This window comes from Culex pipiens, chromosome 2 (genome assembly GCF_016801865.2).
Source record: "Culex pipiens pallens isolate TS chromosome 2, TS_CPP_V2, whole genome shotgun sequence".
Taxonomy (NCBI): Eukaryota; Metazoa; Arthropoda; class Insecta; order Diptera; family Culicidae; genus Culex; species Culex pipiens.
Genome location: NC_068938.1, coordinates 132,963,859 through 132,981,853, shown reverse-complemented (window position 1 = coordinate 132,981,853; position 17,995 = coordinate 132,963,859). Strand labels below are relative to the sequence as shown.

At 40.6% G+C, this 17,995-nt stretch overlaps 2 protein-coding genes across 4 annotated transcripts in view; one reads left to right on the top strand and one right to left on the bottom strand.

Moving 5' to 3' along the window:
* Positions 1-17,995, top strand: part of LOC120425053 (protein argonaute-2) — a 104,136-nt gene that overhangs the window by 28,326 nt on the left and 57,815 nt on the right. For all 3 annotated transcript variants that reach the window (XM_039589437.2, XM_039589429.2, XM_039589444.2), the window contains exon 2: positions 3,957-4,136. In XM_039589437.2, coding sequence (XP_039445371.1) covers positions 4,016-4,136 — 121 coding nt within the window. In that variant the 5' untranslated portion in view covers positions 3,957-4,015. The remainder of the gene's footprint in view (positions 1-3,956; positions 4,137-17,995) is intronic.
* Positions 1,815-4,763, bottom strand: LOC120425073 (uncharacterized). Its single transcript, XM_039589457.2, has 2 exons — positions 4,543-4,763; positions 1,815-2,424 (listed from the first exon to the last, which is right to left on the bottom strand). The coding sequence occupies exons 1-2, from the start codon at positions 4,686-4,688 to the stop codon at positions 2,130-2,132; spliced, it is 441 nt and encodes a 146-aa protein (XP_039445391.1). The 5' UTR covers positions 4,689-4,763; the 3' UTR covers positions 1,815-2,129.

The window sequence follows — 17,995 nt, the reverse complement described above, 5'->3', positions numbered from 1 at the left end:
TTTTTAATCCGGCTGACACTTTTTTGGTGCCTTCGGTATGCCCAAAGAAGCCATTTTGCATCATTAGTTTGTCCATATTATTTTCCATACAAATTTGGCAGCTGTCCATACAAAAATGATGAAAATTCCAAAATCTGTATCTTTGGAAGGAATTTTTTGATCGATTTGGTGTCTTCGGCAAAGTTGTAGGTATGGATAAGGACTACACTGGAAAAAAATAATAAGCGGTAAAAAAAATTTGGTGGTTTTTAATTTCACTTTTTGTTACTAAAACTTGATTTGCAAAACGCACTATTTTTAATTCTTTTTTATTTTCTGATAGGGGACATCAAATGCCAAGTTTTCAGAAATTTTCAGATTGGGCAAAAAATCTTTGACCGAGTTATGAATTTTTTAATCAATACTGAATTTTTTCAAAAAATCGAAATATCGGTCGCAAAAAATTTTCAACTTAATTTTTCGATGTAAAATCAAATTTTTAATCAAAAAGTACTTTTGTAAAATTTTGATAAAGTGCACCGTTTTCATGTTACAGCCATTCTCAGGTAACTTTTTAACAGTTATTTAATTTTTAAAATTAGTGCTCATGTTGGCCCACTCTTGAAAAACATATTTTTAAAAAGCTGAGAAAATTAACTATATTTTGCATTTTTGAACTTTGTTGATACGACCCTGCCCGCCCGTGTGGATCAATCGGACCGCGCACTGGACTCACAATCCAGAGGTCGCCGGTTCGAATCCCGCGGTGGGCGCTCTAAAATTCTTAGTGTAAATATGGGTATTCGGCGCCGTCGCTCCGTGCCATACTTTCATACACTTAGGAGCCCAGGGCGGCGAAGTCCTTGTAGATAAAAAGGAAGACACTAGTGGTTGGTACTAGCAATGGCGGCCGACAGCTATAAAGTCAACTTAGTTTTCGTTTCTTGCAAAACCGCGCTTTTTACAATCTTCCGAACATACGCCAAAATGTTAGGATAACTTTTGAAGTACTGAACTAAACTTGCTGATTTTAAATAGATTTCGAAAAGAACAGACACAAAACAACTAAAGTAGTACCTCTACAACTACAAACTTGATGTTTTTAAGTGATCGCCTACAGAATTGGCATAGAAAGGGGTTAGAGGAAAACTTAAAGCAAGATCGCAGAATTATTTTGTCTGTTGACGTCGAAGAGCAGCGCTGCACGAGGCTATCCGTTAGACACGTATTTGATCATTATAATATATATAATTTATATATTAATATTATAATATATATTATAGCTAGAGCTCTCCAAGCGCCATGAAGTGTTCTGTCTTGTTCCGGCAGGCACGAATGTGTGTTAATATTTCACCGCGAGGTCGAAAAACTCTGACAAAGTGAAAAGGTCATCTCCAGACACAGTTGCTTCTTCCGGAAAAAGTAAAAATTTCAAATGTTCATTAGTCGTGCCACCGATTCAATCTCTATTCAAGCCACTACGCAGTTACAATCCCACCCAGCACCTCTCATCAAACCAAGAAACCCAAACATTTTATTGGCACTTGTGAGGGCGGAGGCATGTGTGTGATAACTGCCTAGAGAAAATTTCATCACTTTATTACAACTGCTGCAACAACAACGCTCGTCCGCGTGACTCAACGTGATGTGCACTCTAGTAGTGCCATAATTGCCAACGAGCTGGGATTTGAAGCGTTTTCACGCGACTCGCGTGAGAAAATGGAAGCAAATTAGAATACAATTTGCATGGTGGAGGGGGAGGGTGAAATGCTTATCGCATAACTTGACTGTGACAGGGAATTCTTTTCTTTACACTAGAGAAAACGAGTTCGAAATTGGTTTTTTAAGTATTTTTTTATTAGCTAATAAATCATTTTGTTTTTGTTTCAAACAAGCACCTTTCAATCGACCGGCTTCAGCGTGATAAATCGGGAAAGAATGAAAACAACCGCGATCGTGGCCGTGACAAAGCAAACCACAAACATGTAGAAGCTTTCCTCGGTGAAGACGTCGGTAAACGCGGGGATCTGGTGGTACCAGTTCTCGATGATGGCCATGTGGCCGCCACCCTTTTTCTGGCGCATTTTTTTTTTGGTTGCTTTCCTAAATCAAACTTCTAACGTCTTAACAATTACACAAATGCGTTCTCTTTATCGTCGCTTGCCGCCGCCGGCCTTCTTCTCGGACTTGGTCTTGACGGTGCTGGTGGCGATCTCCTTGGGGGCGAGCGCCGTGATGTGTTTGTTGCACAGCTGCAGCAGTTCCAGCGTGGTCAGGTTGGCGCCGTTCAGTTCGATCTTTTTGAGCTTGGCTTCCGCCTGGACCGAGGGGATGAGCTGGAACACGACCGAGGGCGGGCGCCGGTCGCAGACCACTTCCGAGCGGAGCACGCACGAGGGGTTCGTTTGGCCGATCTTGGGCGCGGACAGGTGGTGCAGGAACTCCCTGTGGGGAGAAGATTGAGAAAAATTAATTAGAATTAGATTAAACAGGCCCCTGAAAGACGACAGAAAATGATCTGAGACAGCACTTTGTAGGCCGCGTTGAGAATAGTGACGGCACGATAGTTCTCACATTCCAACTTTTCTCACTTCTTGTAGATCGGGCATATTACTCCCTCTTTCCACTCATCCGGTAGCTGTTCTGTGTCCCAGACCTTGACTATCAGCCGGTGTAGACAAGCCGCCAGCTTGTCCGGGCCCATCTTAATGAGTTCAGCTCCGATACCATCCTTCCCGGCTGCTTTGTTGTTCTTCAGCTTTTTGATGGTATCCTTAACTTCCTTCATAGTGGGGGCTGGCTTGTCACGTTTCCCTCGTCGCCCTGGTACCGTTTTGCTCGTCGAAGTGCTGCTTCCATTTTTAGATCACCCAGCGCTCGTCCGTCAAGATTCCCCCGTCTTTATCCCGGCATATTTCGGCTCGCGGCATGAAGCTTTTCCGGGATTGACTGAGTTTCTTGTAGAACTTACGCGTTTCGTTCGAGCGATACAGCAGTTCCATGTCCTGGCACTCCAACTCTTCCAGGCGGCGCTTCTTATCCCGAAAGAGATAGGTTTGCTGTCTTCGCAACTGTTTGTACGACTCCATGTTCCCACGGGTGTTATGCAGCAGCCATTTGTCCCTCGCTGCTTTCTTCTCGTCCCAAATCGCCAGACATTCCTCGGAGAACCATCCGGTCCGTTGGACTTGGTCCACGTACCCGATGGCGCTCGATGCCACTGCGGTGATAGCTGCTTCCATAAAGCTCCAGCAGGCCTCCAGAAGGGCTTTGGCTAGTGCACCCTCGTCAGGCAACGCAACTTCGAGTTCCTGCGCGTACTGGGTAGCGACTTCATGATCTTTGAGTCGCTCCAGATTATACCGTTTACGGTACCGGATCTTGTTGGCTTCGGACAGGCGTTGGCGCAGTTTTGCCTCCAACAGGTAATGGTCCGAGTCGATGGCCGCGCCACGGTAGGTTCTGACGTCGATTATGTCCGAGAAGTGCCGACCATCGATGAGAACATGGTCGATTTGCGTCTCCGTGTCGTTTGGTGATCTCCAGGTGTACTTGTATAGGGAGGTGTGCTGGAAGAAGGTACTACGTATGGCCATGTTTCGGGAGGTAGCGAAATCGATGAGTCGTAGGCCGTTCTCGTTCGTCTGCTGGTAAGCGCTGAACCTCCCAATAACCGGTCTAAACTCCTCCTCCAGGCCAACTTGAGCGTTTATGTCGCCGATGACAATCTTGACGTCCTGTTTTAGACACTTCCTGTACTCGCGGTCAAGAAGCTCGTAGGAAGCGTCCTTGTCTCGGTGTCGCTTCCCGTTTGCAGGTTGTGCACGTTGATGATGCTCAGGTTGAAGAATCGGACCTTGATTCACGTTGCTTTGTCGCTATCAAAAATTCGCAATAGTTGAACTTAAAAAAAACTCGTAAACTTCCTTTGCCTAAAACTAACTTTAAAATAACCACAGATTCCCTTTCTATTTCAGCGCTTCCTCGCTAACCCGGTTGTCGCCACCCGGCACCTCGTCACACCAAGCTGGCGGAAATGTCGACAGAACGGGAACTCACTCCCGGAGGGCCCCCGCCGATGCACCCGCTGTCCTACTCGGACCTGGCCTCCCACATCCAGCTGAACGGCGTCAACGTGATGGCGAAGAACTTTAGCGGTATGCTTCCTTCTTTAACTTTGTTATTTTGGTCACTTTGGTTCTTTTTACCCCCGGGAAGATTGCGTTACGCCGTGAATCTTCTCGATTGTTCCGGGGTTGTGTTTTGGAAGTGACGTTTCTTGAGGAATTCTGGATGTTTTTTCAACCAACCTTGATAGCGTTTAGTTCCTTCTATCTTCCAGACTGTTACTGTTATCGGTTCCAACGATTTAACTGTTCAAAATCGTAGAATTTTTCCAATTTTCCTTCACGCACCTTTAGCTTTGCCTCCTCTCGTGAAAATCCAACTTCAAAATGTGTAATTTCCCTGTCGTTTTTTTCCGATGAGCAATATTTTGACACACGCTTGCGCACTTGGTCCCGGAGTCTCTTTCCCCTTCCCCCTCGTAAAAACCAAACTCACCTCGTCGGAACGGCATTCTCGTGGAACGGATCAAAGGTGACCGTAATGCGCTGGACCGCCTTCAGGTTGAGCATCTTCAGCTGTTTGCCGATCGCGGACACGATGCCGCCGGACCGGCTAAACGTTCCTCCCACCTTGATGGACATGGTTCTGGGGTTGTTTGTCTGACTGCCGGAAAAATAAACTTTTCGACTCAACTGATTTCATAACACACGCGCAGTGCAACACCGCGGCTACAAAATGTAAACTTGACAGATTGCGTAGTTTAGACGGGGTTTTGACGTTTCTGCGAACTCGTCTAAAATTGTTGAAGCGGCACAGATTTTTACAGCGGCATGGCACAGTGGGTGAATTGGATAAATAATTTGTTGTTTGTTTTTTTTACGAAATTGTTTTAATCACATTAAAATGTTTCAAAATGCAGTTACGATTTTTGTGTAACATTAAAAAAATATATACAGAGAAACCTCTTTTTACGCGGTGGCGTTACGCTTTTTGTTTCGTCGATTGCTCTTAAAATACACAATATTTTTGCAAGCTTCAAAAAGCAATTTGTAGAGCTCAACAAAACCTACACATTGCTTTTAAAAGATTGCAAAAATGTTGCGTCGTTCCAGAGAAATCGACGAAATAAAAAGCGTAACGCCACCGCGTAAAAAGAGGTTTAACTGTATATATAAATTTCGTTTCGTCAAGAACTAAAAATTAAAATTTCAATTTAACAAAAATGTTAAATTATAAATGCAGCTAGAAATGCAGTTTAAACAATAATTATGTTTTGTGTAGACCCAATTGACACTACCGTTTTTTAATACGTGTTAAATTTAAAATCTGTTTCAACAACTTATTTTTAACAGTTTGTAAAACATGTTTAACATTTAAAACATATTTATACTCGCTATTTAGAGCAATTCTCTCCTAAATCAGCCGATTTCGACCATTTTTATTTCTTGTTTTTTTTGTCATGTTTTCACCCACACAAGTCGTGCTTGCCATTTCATTAGGGCACAAAACTTTTTTAGACAAGAGTTTCACACCTTATGTAAACTGTCAATTGAGTGAAAGGGATACACTATTGTTTACAAAAGTGATGTGCCCATTTGAAATGTTAGGCTCCAAGTCTCCTTACAACTTTGGCAGCTGCTCTTGTACAAAAATGCTACGTAAATTACTTAAACTTTACAGATTTCCAGGGTTCGGAAAACCACTCACACTCACAAATCGAGTAGGCTTCCTCACAGCAAACACTCTCGATACTCACCGTGAGTGTGAGGGCTGAGTAAATTTACTCATATTTGAGTAAAATGAGGGTGTGAGTAGGCCGTTTCCAACAATTTGTTATTTACAAAATCAATGACCACATCAATCCAAAATCAAGTGTCTTTATCAATCGGTTGTACATTCGAGGTAGCGTCAATGTCTATAAATCCGAAGGTTCTGTGTTGGTGTGGTATAAATATATATATATATATATATATATTTAGGCATCCGTCTGGATTTTTTTTCATTGCTGCAAAAGAAACACTGGATTGTCAAAGACCAGCGGTCGGTGGGGGATTATTTTCACAATTTTAAGATCGGTGGTCGGTTGATTCCGTTGTGGATTGACTTACCGCAGGGTAAATCGGAGGCTGCTCAGCCGAGGGGCTGCTTCTGCAAGTGGATGTTGGCAGCCATACCAAAAGAATATGGACGTGTTGCTGTGGGTTATGGTCACTCCCGGCCTTCGACAACTGTGTACGGGTGAATGACCGTGTTGCTGACGTAACTGGCCACCCCCGGTCGTTGACAGTTGTACCAATATGTCTTGCTTAAGAACCAGGACACGCCGGTGGAGCATCATCAAAGCTGTCCAAAGCACTGGATCGGCTTTTTTTTTAGTGAACCTCCAACCCAAAGCCACCGGCGGCTACTGCAACTTCTTCGGCATGTCCCGATTCTGAAGCAAAACACATTTGTACAACTGTCACGGCCATCCACTGCTGGTAAAGCTGTTAAAATCCACCCGCAGAGGCATCCCCCGTCTAAACAACCTTCGACCTATCAATCAGTAGGACAAAACTCGCTGAAAAAAAAAACAGATAGAAATCAGGATTTGAACCACTGTGATAAAAAACTTCTAATTGATAGCACTGCGCCTCTACCATTAGGACTACTATTCCGCTGTTGAATAAGCAAGAAATTCGCCAATGTAGAGTTTGACATCTCGAAATTTGTTTTCTAAAATAGCCCTCGTGAGCCCTCAAAGCACTCTTTGTGAGTAAATGAGGAAGGCCCTCACACTCACAGAGAGTGTTGAGTAATTTACTCACAGGTAACTTAGTTTTTCCTCATGGTTGAGTAACTCGTGAGTGAGTTTCCGAACTCTGCTCAGAAGCCACAGTAAAAGTCCAGCCGGGGATGCTGGAAAAGAGGAAGACATTGTGGGGGAACGAAATAAACATACAAGTTTTCCTGGTTCCGTCCTCGTTTTTTGATAGAAAAATCTTCTCCTTCAGACGGCCACCACCCCGTCCACGTCTTTTGTAGAGATAGTTCTTCCTCCGACGGCTCAGACTAAAATGGCACACAGATTCCGGATCAGATCCGTTTTTAACTTTCTTTTCCGCTACAGTATTTTAACCTGAAAAATCGTGTGTCAGGCAAGCACATGTTTTTGTTCATCAGCTGTCAAATTGAATCGAGATTTATAATACACGGTGGGAACGCTAGCTCAACTATTTGTCAGTCTATTGATAAAAAATATCAAAACCCTCGTCAATAGATTAACGAATAATAAAAACATTAATTCTGTCCAACCCCTAGACATGCCTATTCAATTGGTGTTATTGAGCATGAGCATGAGCATGAGAGACCACCCATGGTTGTCCTTCTCTGTTGCTGAACAGGACCGTAATATCCTATCAATACAACCGGTCATACGCTTCAACGATCTAATGGTGTTTCCCTTATCAACAGCATGTATGAATGCGCTGAAAAGATAAAACATCAAGATCATCAAAACTAGATCTGGAGCAAATAGGTAACAGTCGTTGGCCACCAACGGCGCCCGCCATGTCAGTTTGTATATCTCGGGGGATTGGGACGGAAATGTTAGTTAGCACAGATTGCTACCAAAGGTGGGTTCTATACGATATCCACACCCCCACGTGTGCCGGAAAAACTACTTCTACTTGGGATTTTGTTAGTGGGTAAAGGTATTGGCCAGGATTCATCATAGAGGATGATGATGCGACCCAATAATCAATAAATTTTGTTTAATAGTGTGATGAATTATGAATTCTCAAGGCAAACAGTCGGATGATGCGGATGAGACTATTCCCGGTTATTTGGTGTTGATTTAGAATAAATGATTCAATCTTAGACAGCCGGCTGTGGAAAGATAAAACCAAATAATATTCGAAAAAGCGAAAACGCGAAACCGCCCGGATAGAAAAACAAACGCAATCGGGGGGACAACAAAGACGGAAACGGCAACGAAAATCTTGCGTGATGACCGCGACCCGCACCGTTCAACTTCACGAAAGCACATGCCTATTCAATTGGTGTTATTTTAAAAAACAATTGAATTGAATAATTGAAATTTTAAAACGTCTTCGGTTTGATTTTATTTACAGCGGCACGTGAAACTCACACACGCGTGCAACATGGCCACCTATATTACCACAACCACCTTGCCCCGTTTTAGACGAGTTTTCGCCCAGGGGCAGGGCGGCCAGTTTCGCTAAAATTTGATTTGTGTGCAGACATTTGTTATGCTGCAGAACATTGGAAACCTGTTGGATTTCGAGCTTGAATGAAGTTTTGTTGCATTTTAAGAGGAATCTTCTAATTAAATTTTGATTTTTGTAAATTTGGGCGTCCACTCCTCCCTGTTGTTTTGTAAAACTTCAAGATTTGCGTTGATTTCAGCAGCCAGATCGGCTTTGCAGAGATTTCCACCATCGCCTCCACAGACTCGCGCAAAACCCCGTCTGGCACCGCTTCCCAAGCAGCCATCAAAATTTCGCGACGACTTGCCAGCAGCAGACGTGCGCGTTTCGTGAGCGAGAAAAAAAAGAAAAGTTTCGTGCGTTTTTGCCGTGCATTTCGTGCCCTCCCTCCGTGAGTGCCTCCAGTTCGGTGTTAGGGTAGCGTGCGTGCGTGACAATGTACCCCGTGGGACAGCGTAAGTAGCGTTCTTTGTCACGGGAAAAAAGCTGCCAGAAGAGTGTGTCTGTAAATAGTCTTCTTTGGTTCGACTTTTTTTTTCTCGTCTCTCTTTGACTTGTGATGGTGTGCGTGTCGTCGTCGCGTGGTGATGGTGTTTGGGGTGTTGTGTGCGTGTGTGAAGGAAGGAAGAACAAGAAGGGAGCTCTTTTGGATGTTGATGATTGTGTGACAGCAGCTTGAAAGGGGGGCAAAACAAAAACAATATTGCAAGTGAAACGTCAAACAGTGTTTTGAAAGTTTTATGGACTGCTTGGTTTGATTTGCTTGTCCGGAAGTCCGGAACCACAAACGAAAACAAATCCCCGGACTAATGAACTCTGCACGTTCTTTTTGTGTCTACACGAGAAATCTAACGGAACTGTCCGAGTGTTGGTGTGTTGCTAGTTTGCTGCGTGCGTGTGTGTGTGAAATGTTCTCGCTAATCATGCTCCAGAAAAGGGTCCGGATTTGACCGCCCGGAAGAGCGCCATCCGGAAGTGAATTCCGGCACCAAAATACTCTCAAAAGGAAGTTGATCACCCAAGCTCCAAAAATCAAACAACTTCCACCGATTCCACCCTGCGGCCGGTCGGAAATTCCTCACCTGAAAATGTCCCAATTGCGTGCAGGTGTATTTGTAGAGGGGGGGATCCGCGCTGCATCGCACCACTACACACCCACACGAGACCGTCGTCCGTATGCATCATCATCGTCATCGTCGTAGCAAGTTGCTGCCCGAAAAATTTCGTTGTTTCCCAACACTAAACGCGCCTTAGATCATGTTGGAACGAGGGATGGAAGGGAATCGCTGGTGGCAGTCTGGCTGGATTCCACAAACCCCCTACTCCTCCGTTTGAAAGCTATGGCTGTTGACCCGTTCGTGGAAGTTAAAGGTGGCACACCTGCCTGAAAGATGCAGCTGCGGGAATTCCAACGAATGAACTGTGGAATCAGTCAGAGGTGCACATTTTACGGGTCATGAATTCGTAATAAACTCAGACTGAAACAAGTCAGAACCTGAAGGCACAAGAAACAACGGATCAGAACCTGCCAAATCTTGGAGATGGAATGTTTCTGGACTGCGATAAGAACCTAAATCTTTCAGTGGTCTCAACAGCTGAGCTAACCGAAAACAGGTGGATGATCTCCCTCGAGAGTGGCGCCTAATCCATCTCACTTACCACCGGAACTCTGTTCAGTGTTCAGAAACTGAAGGCGGAATGTTTCTGGACTGCGATCAGAACCTAGATCTTTAAGTTGTTCATAAACAGAACGCAGAATGTTTGTGACTGCGATCAGAATCTAGATCTTTAAGCTGTTCAGAAAATGAAGGCAAAATGTTTCTGGACTGCGATCAGAACCAAGATCGTTTAGTGTTCAAAAACTGAAGGCGAGATGTTTCTGGACTGTGATCAAACAAAACCTAAATCTTTCAGATGTTCAGAAAAACAGAACCTAGATCTTTTAGTGTGTTCAGAAACTAAAGGCGGGATGTTTCTGGACCAAGATCAAAATTTAGGTCTTTTAGTATTCAGAAACTAAAGGCAGGACGTTTTTGGATTGCAATCAGACCCTACATATTAAGTGCGCGGGAACTGAAAGCAGAATGTTTCTGTATTGCGATCAGAACCTAGCTATTACAGTGTTCGGAAACTGAAGACAGGATGTTTATGGATTGTGATCAGCACATTCACATATCAAGATTAATCCTGTGTGTAATCTGTGTTAATTTCTGATCAAGGGGACAGAACGCAAAAGTAGCAGACAAAATGCAGTTGTGATAAAAGATCATAGGATGAATTATCGAGATATCCCAATTAAGTTTACTACATACTACATACAGTTTACTGTGCATTTAAACTTTTTGTAACAACGGATCAGAACCTTTGAAGTAGAAACTATTAAATATTACAAGCAAAAAATATAGCAAAATGCATCTTAAGGACGCAAGGTAGCCGAAAATGGCTCCCAAATTTTTTTTTTTACTAAAATGATAATTTCTCGAAAACTACAACACCTATCAATCTAATTTATAGTTGGTTCTCTTGGGGGATGTCTAACGAAGATTTTCCGCCAGGATTGAGGTTGATAAGTTGAATATGGTGTTCTCATATTTTACCAAAACTTAACATTTTATAAAATTTTGTGGATTTGACGAACTTCTGGTAAAGCGTGGAGGCACAATGCCATACCGAGAGCCCAAATCAAGTACAAGCAAGCTTCGCAAGTCAATTCTCTCTGGAACGGCGTTTAGTTTCATTTGGTTTGATTCTTAGTATGGTAATTAGAAGCAATTTTCTAAATAAATATTTTCAATATTTTCCAACCATTCGACATCATGCAACACGCGTGCAACACGCGCGTGGCATACATACGTTGCGCGTTACAACAACAACAAAGCAAGCAAGCAGCCTTGCAGACAGAAATAGGGTATTCACTGTAACCAATTTATGAATGGTAACTTTTACAAACATCTTATTCATTTTACTAAATAGTTTTGTTCGTTTTTTTTTAGTTTTATGAAATTTGTGTACAATCGATTACGATTTTATATTTCATTTTTCGTTGAAATCTGCTCATTTCATCATCGATTCTTTCCCAAATTTTATTAGATTTTATTGCTGTGCGTATAAAACAAAAAAGTTCAATATTGTATTTCAATAAAGCTTCAGAACTCAAATCAATATTTTGTAAAAGAAGTCATCGGTTTGAGTATTACTCTATTACCTTTATGCGGGGCGTCTACCACGTTTGTTTTTGCTGCGCATGATAGTAGTTGTGCTGGGCCAAACGGGCATGAAACGTGGTGGTAGTGAAGTGTGCTTGCTTGTTGTGTTGCAAACGGATGCGGGATGATGCATGCATTTCATAACTTTTAAGATTCTCAAAACATTAAATATGTTTAGAAAACCAGTTGAAGTCTTTAGTATACGGAAATGACCTTTACATAAACTATTTATTGAACAATTTTTTTCATAAAATTTTCCAAGAAATGAGGATATATCTACTGAACAAATTGTCTGATCGATGAGTTGTCTAGGGACAAAATGAAGATGCCTAAATCAAGAAATTTTATAAAAGTGTATTAGGCTGATGTAAATATTATATAGAAGTTTATGTCCCTCGACACAAGTAAAGATCGCAAAGGGGCCCAGTCACGAAATTCTAGCAGAGTTCTAGCATAGTTCTCACAGAGCTGGAAATTCTTACAGCATTCAAGCATAAATGTTCCACGATTGTAGCATGATTCTGGTAGAACCAGATTTACTAAAATATTTCGTGACTGGGGAGAGGGGAAGTAGAATAAAAAGTAATATTTCAAGCCACGATTTTAAAATATAAAAGAATAAAATAATAATAATTCGCTGGCCCATATTTTTTTTTAAACATTTTTAAAGGAAAGCGTAATAAACTCTGAAAAAATTGCTTCAGACCTATTTGATTTCATATTATTATTGGTTGGATTGATGATAATTTCGAGCATCCCCCCCCTCCCCCCCCCCCCCAAACATTATACTGCCCCTGATCGCATAAATGTCCCATATGCATTTTCATCGATTTCGAGTTATTGATGCAGTTTGGTTCAAAATTGTGTGCTCTTTCCAAAGAGCCTATAACATCCAGTACTTTGTTCTAGAAATCAGGAGGAAATCCAGTTTTTTCACGAAAAGTTAACACGTAGCCTTATGTATGGGACAAACTTCAAATGCGTTTTTCTCAGCTTGCTGTTTTTGCATATGGGACATTTATGCGAACATGGGCAGTATACCTCTGTACAAAATCGACATCCAAAATCTTTTGAGTAAAAGTTGTTTTGATGTATTTTTCAAAATAAAAAAAAATAATAAAATTAAGAAAAACAGAATGTTTCGAGAAACCTACTTTCAGACAAGAAGTTGATTTATTGATTGAAAAATTATATATTTTATAATGCATTCATAATTTTTCAGCGGGACTTTTTTACTAAATGTTGTTTCGCGCTATGGACGTTTTGATGTAGTTTATTCGTTTGAAATAATAATTTGGAGCCTAACGATTTCATCGAATGATAAAAAATAAACAAGACTAATTGGGAAAATTGCATCATCGATTAAATTTATCAAAAATAATTTTAAAATGTATTTCTGTCAGCGTTAGAATATTTTCAAACATAAGTAGTTAAAAACAATTTGGATTTTTTTCGCTTTTCCTTTCCATTTATTTTTAACAAAAGCAAGTCTTTATTTGTTTAAAAATTTAGTTTATGAGCGGTTCCCGACTTTTCTTTGTATTTTTTTATTTGGATGAAACCCTATGTCAAAAGAAGCAATTTTGCATCATTCGTTTTTCATGCCAATCTCCATACAATTTTGGGGGCTGGTCATACAAAAGGGTATTTAAATGTATGAAATTCTGTATCTTGAGAAGGGATTTTCTGATCGATTTGGTGTCTTCGGTAAAGTTGTAGGTTATGATTAGGCCTTTTCAGAAAAATCGATTTTTTGTTAGTCAATTTTTTTATCACGAAAAGTAAAATTCCCAAAATACGTATTTTTTAAATATTTTTTAAAAGTTTTAGGGGATTAAAAAAGACAATTTCTAAGCCATAGTGCGTGATGGTGCAAAAATCTGGTTTTGAAGATATATTTTTTTTAAATATCGAAAACCTGGACAAAATAATTATTAAAAATCATTTTTAAAGTAAAATCAAATTGGCAATCCAAAAGTACTTTAGGGTAAAGTAGTCATCAATGAGACATTCATTGAGAATTGAAAAGTACTTTTCGGTTGCAAATTTGATAATTCAATAATTAATTAATTATAATTATTTTTTTTCCATAAGCTGTTTTTGCACCATCACGCACTATGGCTCAGAAGATCTCTTTTAAAGTCCCCGAAAACATATAAAAAAAATCGAAAATTAAAAAATACGTATTTTGGAAATTTTACTTTTAGTGATAATCATAACCTACAACTTTCCCGAAGACAACAAATCGATAAAAACTCCTTCTCAAGATATACATTTACATACCCATTTTGTATGACCAGCTCCCAAAACTGTATGGAGACTTGTATGGAAAATCAAATGATGCATGGATAAAGTTTCATCTAAATAAAAAAACTGAGGAATCGTAAAGAACTACTCTTATACATATTTTTGCGTTCATGCATTTTTGAACGGTGAGAAACTCGTGAAATATAGCAAAAGTATATCTAAAAAAATCATGTGAGTTTTTGCAAACGAGCAGCCTTCGCATAAATGTCCCTTATTCAAAAACAGCAAGCTGAGAAAAATGCAAGGCAACTTTGTCCCACACAAAAGGCTACGTGTTAAGTTTTCGCGAAAAAACTGGATTTCCTCCGGTTTTCTAGAACACTGCATATTTTAGTTTTTTTTTATTTTTAAACAAGCTGCATCAATAACGCAAAATTCATGAAAATGCATATGGGACAATTATGTGTTTTTTGAAATAAATTGGTTTTCAATTTGAAAAAATCCATGAAGTTTTGCATTTTTTCAAAAAACAGAGCAATAGTAGCTATTCAGCTGCGTGTTATAAGCTTGGGGTTTAAAAAAATAAACGATTAATATTTAAAAGTTTATACAATATTACCTACTTGACCAAGATGCCAAGCTCATATTGACGTTCTTCCTCCCCACTCTTCGACAGTCTAATAGCCGTGTGGGCTTAGGCGCAGTCCTCTTTTTGTGTGCTGTGTGGTTTGAATCCTGTCGGTTGCATTTTGACTCCATTTAACTATTGTTGAGTATTTGACTATCTTCCAGACATCATTTTAAATTGAGTGATTTGGAAACCTTTCAACTGAGATCAATTGATAACTTCTCGAGAGAAGGTATATATTTATAGGATTAAATTTGGCATGTTAAGCTCTCTTTGAGGGAAATGAGACTTAAAAAAAACAAATTTGGTGAGTGTTTTACACTTTTCTGATTTTGAAGCGTATGGGCAAAACAATACAAGTAACAACTGGAAGTTTGTTTTCTTATTTTAACTAAATGATTTTAACAGTTATTAACAATATTATTCTTTGCTGCTCACGAAACCAAGAGAGTAATATATAAATTTATTTATTTGTTTCAAAATTTAAAGAGTCTAAGCCAAAAATATTTGAAACATCGCTTTTTAAAATTTTCAAGTTATTCATTAAAAAGAGGGAAAATGATCTGAACACCTTTTTGAAAATCCCCTGTACAATTTTTTTTTTAAATGAAACCAACTACTTATCTAAAAAATTAACTTTTCTGCTCGAAAAGGAACAATTATTGAGCAATTCTCTGAGAACACGGTCATTCGATTTTTTTTTTGTATTTTTTAATCCGGCTGAAACTTTTTTGGTGCCTTCGGTATGCCCAAAAAAGCCATTTTGCATCATTAGTTTGTCCATATTATTTTCCATACAAATTTGGCAGCTGTCCATACAAAAATGATAGCTGAAAGTTCAAAAATCTGTATCTTTTGAGGGAATTTTTTGATCGATTTGGTGTCTTCGGAAAAGTTTTAGGTATGGATATGGACTATACTGAAAAAATATTATACACGGTAAAAAAAAAATATGGTGATTTTTAATTTCACTTTTTGTCACTAAAACTTGATTTGCAAAAAAAACACTATTTTTATTTTTTTATTTTCTAATACGTTTTAGGGGACACCAAATGCCAACTTTTCAGAAATTTCCAGGTTATGCAAAAAATCTTTGACCGAGTTATGGATTTTTGAATCAATACTGATTTAAAAAAAATATCGAAATATTGGTCGCAAAAATGTTTAACTCCCTTTTTTGATGTAAAATCAAATTAGCAATCAAAAAGTACTCCAGTGAAATTTTGATAAAGTGCACCGTTTTCAAGTTATAGTAATTTTTATGTAACGTTTTTGAAGATCATTTTTTTTTTTAAGTTAGTGCACATGTTTGCCCACTCTTGAAAAAAAGGTGCAGGTGGTTATGTTACACATGACCAGAATGACAAAGAACTTTGCACAAAGCTCTCGAAATAAAATCTTTTTTTTTTTATGAAATCAACCCTTTGAAATGTGCCCTTTAAAATTGTTGCTTCAGTTTTAGCAATAAAATTGTTTCCTGAATGGGTCCGTAAATTCAACAATTTCTATACTGAAATAAAAAAAAGTATCAAATTCCTAAATTTTAGGAATTTTGCCTCCCGATTACTAAATAAGGAAAGGAGCCAAAATTCCTAGAATTTAGGAATTTGGTACTTTTTTTTATTTCAGTGTAAGAACGGAACAACTGTCAATCGACAAATTGAGATAAATGAGAACATAACTACAGTCGACTCTCTGGCAGTCAATCTTCTCGATATCAATATTGCTCTAGATGTCAATGAACTTTTCAGTTCCTTCAAGTTGCATGCTGAATTTTGATACACATATTGCCCCGAGTCGATAGGTTCGATAAATGTCCCCACGGAAGAACCTTCCCCCAGGGCACTGGCCACTTCAGGCTTTGGCAAATGCGGTCAAAATGGCAATTTTCAAAATTTCATATCTAGAATCAAAAATCATGAATTATACCCATATTGCCAAAACTTGTATGGTTCGATAAATGTCCCCCGGGAGATCCTTCCCCTGGGGCATTGGCCACTCCGGGTTGTGGCCAATATACTACCAATTTGATCCCAACCCCATTGCCCCAAATCATTCTGGTTTTCCGGTGACCGCCCTAACAATCTTCATTAGAACAGAATTCCTCCCAAGTTGGTGCACAAACTGTTTCTTTCAATGCGTGTGTGTGTGTGTTTGTGTGCAATAAAATTACCACCGTCGTTCCGTCTCTGACGGATGTTCGATCAACACTAAAATTTTCAGAGGCTATCTCTTAGCTTAAATAGTTTGCACGAAATGGTGCAAATTTTGCCTCGTCTCCTGCTTTCTTGGAATAGTCACGCGATAATGTTGCACCATAGACTCTGTGGCGCGTTGCGAGGGCCATGCGTAGAGGTTCCGTTCCGAACGAGAGTGTGGAAAAATCGGACAAGTGGATATTGGATTTCGCCAAGAAGGTGTGCCCGGACTCGGTGCCGACACAACCATCATTCGACGTTGTTGATGGGAGCGATTCTAATCCTCCCTTCTCGATGGTAGAGCTCTCCATAGCACTATTGACGGGCAACAACACTGCTCCTGGTCCGGACAAGATCAAGTTCAGCTTGCTGAAGAATCTTCCGGACGTCGCCAAGCAGCGTCTGTTGAAACTGTTCAACACGTTGGTGGAGCAGAACGTAATTCCACACGAATGGCGACAGGTCCGGGTGGTTGCCATTCAAAAGCCCGGTAAGCCGGCGTCCGAACACAACTCGTATCGTCCAATCAGCTTGCTGTCGTGTCTACGCAAGTTGCTGGAGAAGATGATCCTCGACCGCCTCGAACCATGGATGGAACGAGAGCACTTGCTGTCTGACACGCAGTATGGCTTCCGGAGAGGCAAGGGAACAAGCGACTGTCTAGCCTTGCTGGCCACAGGGATCGACATAGCCCGTGGTAAAAAACAGCAAATGGCTTCTGTCTTCCTAGACATCAAGGGTGCATTCGATTCAGTCTCCATCGATGTGTTGGGAGTAAAGCTGCGGCGGAGCGGTCTCAATCCGACGATGTGCAACTTCCTCATCAACCTGTTGTCAGAAAAACACATGCACTTTGTGCAAGGTGATCTGGCAATCACCCGGATAAGTTACATGGGTTTGGCACAAGGCTCACGCCTTAGTCCATCCATGTATAACTTCTACGTCAGCGATATCGATGATTGCTTGACCGGAGACTGCACCCTTATACAGTACGCAGATGACGCAGTGGTTTCAATCGCTGCCAAGAAGGAAGTCGATCTGCTAGAACCCTTGCAAGATACCCTGAACAACTTGGCCCATTGGGCAGTTGGAAAGGGTATTGAATTCTCTCCGGAGAAGACGGAACTGGTCGTTTTTACGGGGAAGCATGAACCGCCGCAGCTCAATCTTTCTCTCTCGGGAAAGACTATCGAGCAGTCGGACCACTTCATGTACATGGGAACCATCTTTGATCAGAAGGGAACATGGGGGAAGCACATTAACTACCTGAAGCAAAAGTGCCTGCAAAGAACTAACTTTCTGCGCAGCGTCTCTGGCAACCGGTGGGGTGCTCATCCTTCTGACCTGCTTCGACTGTACAAGACAACGATACTCTCGGTGCTGGAATATGGCAGTTTCTGCTTCCAGTCAGCTGCGAAATCACGCTTGTTGGTTCTCCAGCGGATACAGTACCGAAGTCTT

Coding starts and splice junctions, on each gene's coding strand:
- LOC120425073 (XM_039589457.2), bottom strand. CDS start 4,688: ATGTCCATCAAGGTGGGAGGAACGTTTAGCCGGTCCGGCGGCATCGTG. Junction 2,425..4,542: donor GAGAATGCCGTTCCGACGAG/GTGAGTTTGGTT, acceptor TTCTCCCCACAG/GGAGTTCCTGCACCACCTGT.